The 9,883-nt window shown below is 31.4% G+C and overlaps 1 protein-coding gene across 1 annotated transcript; it reads left to right on the top strand.

Annotated features, from left to right (window-relative positions):
• The first annotated feature begins 2,060 nt into the window (after positions 1-2,060).
• On the top strand, positions 2,061-6,589 carry LOC128193245 (peroxisome proliferator-activated receptor alpha-like). Its single transcript, XM_052866591.1, has 7 exons — positions 2,061-2,205; positions 2,487-2,986; positions 3,763-3,860; positions 4,382-4,526; positions 4,772-4,962; positions 5,262-5,622; positions 5,982-6,589. The coding sequence occupies exons 2-7, from the start codon at positions 2,497-2,499 to the stop codon at positions 6,194-6,196; spliced, it is 1,500 nt and encodes a 499-aa protein (XP_052722551.1). The 5' UTR covers positions 2,061-2,205; positions 2,487-2,496; the 3' UTR covers positions 6,197-6,589.
• Positions 6,590-9,883: the final 3,294 nt, after the last annotated feature.

Genomic DNA, 9,883 nt, shown 5'->3' with positions numbered 1-9,883 from the left:
GGCTATTATCTGAAGGTGGGAACCAATGCATAACGTGGACATATTAACGAAAACAAAGTCTAATATGGATTTGAGTATGTGAAAAGACTCGTATTAGACGAATGTTATCTAAACCATGATTCTTTGAAGTCTGAATGTTAGGATTAGAATTACATTATCTTCAATACACATTCAAAATTAAGAACGAATTTCACAGTTTAACTGTTTTATTTACAAGACACTTCTATTCGAAGGGTATAGAAGTTGAATGATTATTGGATAAAAAAGAAATGAATCTTCTTTTTAAATTTACTAGTCCTGTTTGATCATGTTACTATAAGAAACACGAGAGGAAAAATAAATTGGAGGAGTGGAAATGATAGCCTTGTAATTTAAAAAAAAAATAGCTAACTTTCTCAAATTCTATTCAATTTCTTTTGAAAATACATGTATGTTTGATTGAAACTCATTTTGTATGCCAGTGACGTACATTTGAAAAATTTAAATCAAAGGACTAAAATATCAGTAAATATATACAGCATCCAGTGTCTTCTTGTGTGGAACATGTAACACTACGAATTGCACTTCAATGAACGACTATTTTTTATATTTAATCGCACTATTGACGACAATGTTATAAGTATATTGAGGTGATCAAATACAGTCGGGGTGATAAAACTTATTCCTTATAGGGACATGATGACGCACAAACACATGATTCAGCAAATATCGAATTTTTACACGACTTCCACATATTTTATATATCATATGAAAAGATAAACTTATGAAAAAATACGGTGTTAATAAGTAAATAAATCAAATTAAAAAGAGAAAAATAGAAGTACGCGTTGGGCCAACGCATAAATATTGAGTTTTCCTTCCGCTTAATAGCCACGCAAGCGCAGGGGAATGTAAATACTGCAGCGTCACATACATCACGAGCCAGAAACCTCTCATTGAAACACGATGTCTTAAAGAACTATATATTTATTAAGATGCGTTCTCTGTAAATGCATATTTCTTACCACATTCATTGAATAGCTTCAAATTCAATTTCTTTTTTCAGTGTTTCAATCCCATTGTAACTATTTTAGACAGAAATCGCAATCACGTGACACTAAACCAATGTCCAAAACAACTCGGTTTGTTTACATGTGCAGTTTCCGGATGAGTTTTAATGGCCTGTAAATTAAGAGGTGATGACTTGTGATGCGCGAAACCTTTCTTATGATGAAATCTCGAGTAGCTCTTTTCATTTCCGTTGTCATAATCAAAAAGTAAAACATCTATTTTGAGTCACCGTGCCACTTTAAATACAGTTTTTGTTTCATAAATAATTTGTTATCTTTAGAGTTACAATGATTACCTGACACTTGTTGACGTATTATTTGATTGTTTTAAACTTATTTAAGCCGGTGACGTAGCTTTTATAGATTTTATTCATAGAATTAAAAAAAAAAACAAATACAGTTTTCATTTTCATATTTATTTTTTTATCTTTTAATTAACGTTACAAAGATTACCTGAACCTCTTTGTCATGACTGTGTCATTTGGTAATCATTGTATGCATTGATGGATACCAAATTGTAGGCCATCAGATGTCTTATTAGCACAATAATGCTTTATTTGCATAATTTCCCCAAATTTCTCAAAAAGAAACCAGAAATAGTTATAACAATTAAATATAATAATAAAGAGCTTACATCGGTCTTTTTATGCTTACTATATCCATCAAATAGTGTACATGTGTTGGTGTTTTGAGCAACAGATAGATACATCCAGTGTGTATTGCAAATGAAACTTGCCATGGATAAACCAACTTCTATAACTCATTCTGCAATACCGGTATTGAATAATAGTCAATTTGCACAGCTCTACTTAGGAAGCGTGGAATTAACATATATACCGATATGGTTTACAAACAGAACCTGAATGGGTTACATACCTCGCTACGAACAGAATTAAGATAAGCCAGGAAACATAGTGTAGCATTATTCCCGGTGAAAAAAGCAATGTACATCCACAACTGGATTACTTTTCTGTACCGAGCAAAAAATGTTGGCCGAGTTCCAGAAAAAAAATGCGCCTGCTCATTGGTGCGGCAGGTCAAACTTATTTGGGTTATTAAATTGAGGTGCCGATATAAATAACACCATTTGTTAGTGAGACGATCTAGCGTGTGGGTTGTAAACATATACACTGGATTAACTGAAGCAACTGATAAGGTACTGTATATTTATTTAGGAATGAAAATAAACATTTACATGAATATTTTGTGTCAAAGTTTTTTTCTTGTTTTAATATTTGACTGTGAATTACATAGAAATAATTAGTTTTAATAATTGATTAAAATATAAATTAACGTGTTATCAATTTTCCTTTATTTTAAAATATTAAATTGGTAGCTCAGATCAACCAATATGTACAGAGTGGAGAAAATTTGATAAAAAAAAATTATTTTCCAAGTCCACTAAAAATAATTTTGAGATTTTCATATTTTTATTAGTCAAAGCACAATGGTGCACGGATTGACACTGGCTAATCTGCCGTACCCATCGGAGAGCTACAATGATGGTTCCAAAATGACAGATTTAACTATTCCGTCACACAATCAAAGTTCCTACCCAATGCAACACAGTGTGATGGTGCCACTCAAAAAACTAATGAAAATTCAAACGCAGTGTTATGATTATGACCAATTCCAGAAATCCCGGGAAGGGGAAGAAAATGACGTGATGTTAACTGTGACGTCAGTAGATGGATGTTCGGATACATCCAGTATCACTTCAAAATCTGAAACATCTGAAATTGATGTCGAGATGTTAGAGGAAAGTCCACTTGAATCTCAAGCACGGAAATTGAACTCTTTCTCTCCACCTATGATACCGAATAACTGTACCTTAGTACGTGGAAGTGGTGTAAGTCCAGTAAATGGGATAAACGGTCAGATTCCTAAACAAAATGGAAATATCCCTCCTCATAAAAATAAAGGACGTTCCAACACTGGTGAGTTATTGTTATATATTTGTCTCAGTTATGAATAATTTTTATTACTATTCAAGAAATGAAATAAAAATTTGAATAAATATTATTTCTTTTTCCCCATTAAATAATCATTATCATTATCTAGATTATGAAAGTACATACAGAAAGTAGTCATATTGCAGATATTATTTGAAAAATAATATATGTCAGGATGGACAATTCTGACAAAATACGTGTATGCATTCAGATCTTTATGTAATTTTGATGTTTAGAGGAAAAAGAAAGATTTACAAAATCAAAATTTGTGTTTTCATGTAGTTTTTTTTTCAAATATTAGAAGGTAGAATTTCTGAAGCAATGATGATAGTTATTGTTAAATTAGTAAATGTGTACATGTGTGGAAAAAAAATTAACATTTATTTACCTTACTAATTAGCTGCTCATTAATCAGTTCATTTCTTTATTTATTTACATTTTTCTCATTTTTTTATTTCCAAAAATTCTTGCATCATGTAAAGTATTGGACTGAGATTTTTTGGCTGTTTGTTTCTCCTCTAACTTTTCTTAGCTAGAGGAAACTAAAAAATAATAAACTAATTGTTGGAAAATGTAATTTTTATTCTTCATTCAGAATAACTATACTCAAATATTGAAACATCATTAGATAAGGAAAACCAACAATGAAATATTACGCCCTAAAAATGCTTGTTCTGGATTTTTTCTTTCATTTTAGAATTGTCATAATATTAGTATCCCTTTTACCAATTATATATAAATATATATTTTTTTTTTCTCAGCAAAAGTTCAGTCTGTTGATGGACATATTCTGTGCAAAATCTGCGGCGACAAAGCCTCCGGTTTTCATTATGGCGTCTTTTCATGTGAAGGTTGTAAGGCGAGTACATATGTATACATATTTTACCCCCTTTTCTTTTTAATAAAGATTAACTTTGTTAAGATTAAATAAGTGAACCAAATTGCAAAATATCTTGATATTTTCATATCATATAAGGAAAATAATTCCATCGCAACATCCAATTTCTTAAGATTTCGACTTGCAGGCCAGGAATATTTTTTTAAAAAAATTACATACATTGTTGTCTAGATGAAAAATCCAATGATCTGTTTATAAACATATTTAAAAGTCTAGCTACATGTGTTTATATCGTATTTTCTAAAATGTCGAATAAATATTCAAATTTATAATAATTATATTTGCGTTTTATTTATTGATCAATTTTTCTTTTATTTATTTATTCATCTATTTATTTTTTTATAAATCAGTCTTTATAAAATCTTATTTGTCATATTTCAAAATCTATTATTTTTAATATTTTGATGTAATTAGCTTGAGTGGAGGGGCAAAAAAACATAAACTGTGCTGATTTTAATCTTATAAATTTTCACATATTTCAGGGCTTTTTCAGAAGAACAGTACGGCAAAAGCTTGTGTACAAGCCATGCGAAAACCCCAAAGGATGTCTTATAATGCGAATTAGTAGAAATAGATGCCAGTATTGTCGTATACAACGTTGTATAATGGCGGGCATGTCACATGAAGGTAAATATGCATATTCACGCCCCGTTGGCTTAGATTTTAATGTCAATAGATTTTCATACATCCCAAGAGTCTCTGTTACAAGTCATTAAACAGAAAAGAAGAACTGCGCAGTAGATATACCTACTGCGTTTTACGTACCGAAACTAGTTCACTGTATAATACATGTACATGTAAATGTAGGTAAAGAGGAAATACATGTATTAATATAATAAGAATTCACTCTGTTTCTCTTTTACCAATTAAAGCTGTTAGACTTGGAAGATGTCCGAAAAAAGACAAGCCGAAGAAAATGGACTTCTTCAAGCTGCCTCAAAATAAACATGGAAAAGTTGATATTGATAAACAAATTAGATCGGAGCAAATGGTGTTGACCATTCATGATGCTTTCCGAACAGCTCTTAAAGACTGCACAACTGCAAAGTCGGCATCTTTTAAAGTAGGTGCACACGCACGAGAATTTAAGGGTGAAAATCTGCCCTACTTGATTTCATGTAACTAGGTCAAAAGAGTGTCAAAGAATAAATTAAGTGAATGAATTTTTAATAACAGGAGATATAATAACATGCATATATCAAAGAATTCTTAAAGAAATATTACTTCTTATCCATCAAAAAGATAAATTTTCCTTTCTGTCTCTGAAAATTAATAAAATGAGGTATTCTATTTACACAGTGATTATATGCAAAATATATTAATGAATATCAAATAATGCCTATTTGTCCTTTTCCTTTCCAGCATTTGAAGATGACATGCGAAAATGACGCCAGGAAGTTTTGTTCTCAGTATGTTACCGACATGGTTCGTTTTATCTCAATATTCGCGCGCGAGATCCCACAATTCACGCAGATGGACATCGACGATCAAAAGACTCTCATAAAACATTGCATCTTGGAATCCATCATCATACACTGTGTTAGTCGTTCGCCTTCAGACTGTGAGGAGGAGTTTGACTGTGTCTCAAAATGTGATTCGGATAATGAAGGTCCTCTCACCCATCTTATTTATGACGTTGTCACTTGTGTGAAAAAACTTAAAGCTCTAAGACTGACTGAAGTTGAACTCGCCATATTCGCAGCTATGGTTTTGTTTTGTGCAGGTACGTGTACCAATTGCTATAGATATTCTTTCATTCATTTTTATGGTTGAGTCATTGCATGAAAACTTCAATCTAATGCGAATCATATAACAAAAGCAGCAACATTTTAACATTGTTTACATTTAAAACATCAGGATTAAAGTGGACTACTTGATACTTAAAATTTTTGTCTTAAAATCAATATTTCCACAAAACGTGTATAACATCTGATACCATACAGAAGCAAGTTGGCCTCGATTAAGGACAAATGTTAGCATTTAAAATGCGCAGAATGGATAGGTGATTACCCTAGTGATAATATCTACACATTCACAAGGGGAAAATGGAGAATTTAAGAGCTTGATTTTATATAATTTCAGATCGAGAAGACTTAAAGTGTTCAGATGTACTAGAAAAAATGGAGATCGAACTGTACTTGGCACTGAAATGCCAGTTTCTCCTTAATCACACTGACTCCACATCTAATCTTTTCCCCAAAATTGTGGAAATTATATGCAGTATACGTGCTATAACAACACTGTATATGGATGACATCATGAACTCTAAAGTTGAAGTAGATGACACCAACTGCTGACAATGGAGTACATCTAATGAGAAAAAAAACCAATTCAGGACATTGTCTACCTTCTACGCGGGTCAGATATACAGGTGTACTAAATACAGGTGTACTAAAACCCGGACGTGACCTTAGGCGCGAGAAGTAGAGCAGTACTAGATGGATCGTCTAGATTTGTTGTTTGACTCCCTATTGGCCGAGACAAGACTACAACGGGGTTTATCGATCATTTCTATTTTTATCTCCTTAAAAGCTAATACGCATTAAAACAAACTGTGATAATTTATTTTGGGTGACCGTCATTATCAAAAATGTACATGTTCACCTTTTTAATGTATTTTGTTAGGTTTTCACATTTTGCCATTAAAGTATGTAATGCAGAAAGTGTTTGTGAAATAATGGCTTATGGGCTTTTTTTCTCGCCACGTCGTCTACAGCGAGTACAGGTAGACTAAACCGAAAGAACGTGGCAGCGTCCATTGCCCGTTTAGTCCCATTTTAGAACGAACAATTCTGTGGGTAATTGCATTCATGTTTTTATTGCATAATGTGCTGGTTCTCTTCAGACTTTAAGGGAAAAGAATCTCTTAAATTTTTCCTTCAAATGAAGGTCTTCTTCACTCCAGCAACATTATGGCCCGAAAACAATTGTCATGGCTTTAAATATAGTTTATCTTTATTAAAGAATGTAATGCAAAATTAGAAGTGGTCGATGTGATGATGATGTCACATGATTTTTTTCTGTATTCAATGACAGAATGTTACACCATGCAGAAGGAAAGCTTACTTCACAGATGCAATCCACAGACACAATTTGAAATATGTATTGTTCATTTGCAGATCAGGATAAATGTTCTGCATATTCATGCATAAAATGTAAAAAATGTATTAATCATAGCCATGGAGAGAGAGAGAGAGAGAGAGAGAGAGAGAGAGCTAAAGGACCAAACTACTCACATAAGCGGTAATATACAAATTTTACATGGTTGCTTATTAAATCAACCGCCTCAGATACATTATTTAAAAATAATACTATCATCTACAATCATCTCACACCTCTTTAAGAAGAGAAAACTTGAACATTTTGAAAATTTTGAAAGCAGACATTGTCATTGTCAGTCCTTTATTTGAAAATGGCAAATCTTGTAACTTCTCTTTGGGCTAAATTCTCGGGGAAATTAAAGGATAGTAATTCCTGTAGAGATAAACATCAACACATCATGTCCATATGCATTACAAAGTTTTACGACATGCTGTGCGGGATTTCAGATGAGTTACTCTGACATACTGTTTCAGCAATGGCTAAACTTATATTAAGTTCAAAGGGGATAGAATCCCCGAGAACACAACTTCGAAAGAAGATGGATGGATAAGGCGTGTAAAATGCCCATACACGGCCGGACAAGCTACTGAAAAATTAAAATATCAATAAATCCTATATTTAAAAAAAATCATTTAAAACAATATATATATTTAACATATCATTGATTTTAAACCTATAAATATGTTCAATACTTGGAAAATTTTAACTCAAACAGGCGTATTCGTATCAAAACCTGCAAATAGTGTTATTTTTTGGAACTTTAGGGCATTTTCTTTTAAAAAGTGGGTCTGGGCTCCATATTTTTCTCATAGTCTAATTAAGGTCAAATGGAAAACAAACCGATTTCAATCAACAAAAACGTGGAGAGATAACCCACTATACATTAGAAATATTAATTTGTATCCCAACAATTGAACGTTTTGAAAAAGTAATACAGGTCCGTAAATTCGTAGTCAAAGTGAAACATAATATTAAAAGAACCTTTCATAAGTAAATATTCAACAGTTTTAAGCTACATGTGTAAATTGCATTTGTTCCGAACCGTTGAATAAATCTGTCACTCCACATTAAAACTTTGATTTTTGCTTCCAACGCAACTTCGTCAAAGATAAAACAAACCCACAGTTGAAGAGAAACTGGGTAACTGTGCTAGGAAACTATATCGATTTATCCCACACAGGCGCTTATCTGTTGATAGTGCAGAAAGGGCTTGCAAGGTTTGGTCTAATGATGTAAGTTACATTAAGGATACGCAAATATTTATTCCAAATACCTTTTGCTCCTTTTCGGATGTCAAAAGCTAATGCTTTGAATAGCATATCTTAAAAAAGTTTTAATTACGTATTTTTATAGAATCTTTACAATGATGCATGGTTTGAACAACACAATTGAAACATGACAAAAATATAAAAAAAAAATTGGACCTTCCTTAAAATTTGATGGATCTCTTCACTCCTGATTAACATTGAAATTTATACAGCTTTTCATCGAAGCAAAATCTAGCGATGTAACAAAGAAAAAATCCTTATCCTTCGAAAATATTAAAAAACTAAAAAGTTGAAACTTTATAATGTTGTGGATTTTCTTTCCAATGTTAAAGATTTTTCTCGTCTTGCTTTATTATTAGAGAGTTGACAAATTCAAACTTCTTATTAACATATTGATACAAAACATCTTGTGAGGTAACGACGTTGTACAATTAAATGTTAACATCATGATTTTACAAACAAGGACGACTGTTAACTTCTATTTTTGTCAACTCTTTATTCTGGAGGTTTCTGCTTTGTTTGATTTTTAAATGATGGACTAAAACACACAAAAAAAAGAATCAAAAATGGTAATTTATTATATAAAAAAAAAATGGCGATAAACACTTTATCAAAAACATAAAATATCAAAACATATTGTTTTAAATACTTTTACATAATATAATTGTCTCCATGAAAGTCAAAGTCGGGGGATCAATTACTCGCATTTTTTTTTTAGAAAACTGGTTTATTGGCACACAACAAAAAGCGAAGTCATTATTAGCAAGTCAATTTAATTTTGTTAAGAAGTCAATGGATTGAAAATTTTTTGTTTTCTTGACACATATGAATATAAATTATAAATTTTTTTTTACAGAAAAAAAGAAAATACGCCATAAAAGTATTTTAAAACTAACTTGAAACACATTAAAATCATTGTCATGTAAATCAGTTGTCACATTCCTATCGCACAAAATGCTTCTTTAATTTTTATTTTAGGTCTTAGTACACACAAAATGCTTCTTTAATTTTTATTTTAGGTCTTAGTACATTTTTTGTTTAAAAAATGATACAACATTAGTTGAACCTTTCTTATCTTTAAAGTTAAGTTAGGTATCATTTTGTGTAAGAAATATTCCACAAGTTGTTCAATATATTCATCATTATATAATTTGACTATTTTCCCACACTTGTTAACCAAGCTCTTTGTTTTCAATTCCCTTAAACTGGATAAAAAAAATCATAAACAACTAGATTAGGAGAATGTGTTTCGAAATACACATTTTGGGTTTGAACCAGAGCTCGGCCAGATAAAATTCAAAATCAGTTCAAAATAATCAAAATCAATCGAATATTTTATGTTTCTGTGTTTCAATATTTACATTTTCCAGTTTCTTTCTGTGACTACGTATTGATTTTGCAAGATACATGTTTAGTCCAATACAGTTCATCAACGAAGCGATTGGGGTACAAGACGGGGTTTACATAATTATACAAAATGAAAATAACGTAAAAATTTAACGTTTGATTAAACAATAGCTAAAAATTATATAAATATAAGTAATAAATAATGAAGTGATCATATACGGTAGGGGTTTATCATATCTATCAAAACGGCCTTAGGGCGTTTTTGGA

Source organism: Crassostrea angulata, chromosome 7 (assembly GCF_025612915.1).
Source record: "Crassostrea angulata isolate pt1a10 chromosome 7, ASM2561291v2, whole genome shotgun sequence".
Classification (NCBI taxonomy): Eukaryota; Metazoa; Mollusca; class Bivalvia; order Ostreida; family Ostreidae; genus Magallana; species Magallana angulata.
Note: the sequence above shows the minus strand (reverse complement) of the source record. Positions and strands in the feature narration are given on the sequence as shown.

What these genes read in the sequence shown, in the direction of transcription:
- LOC128193245 (XM_052866591.1), top strand. Translation starts at nt 2,497, where the DNA reads ATGGTGCACGGATTGACACTGGCTAATCTGCCGTACCCATCGGAGAGC. An exon ending in CAAAGTCGGCATCTTTTAAA is followed by an intron (nt 4,963 to 5,261) that starts GTAGGTGCACAC and finishes TTTCCTTTCCAG; the next exon opens with CATTTGAAGATGACATGCGA. An exon ending in TATGGTTTTGTTTTGTGCAG is followed by an intron (nt 5,623 to 5,981) that starts GTACGTGTACCA and finishes ATATAATTTCAG; the next exon opens with ATCGAGAAGACTTAAAGTGT.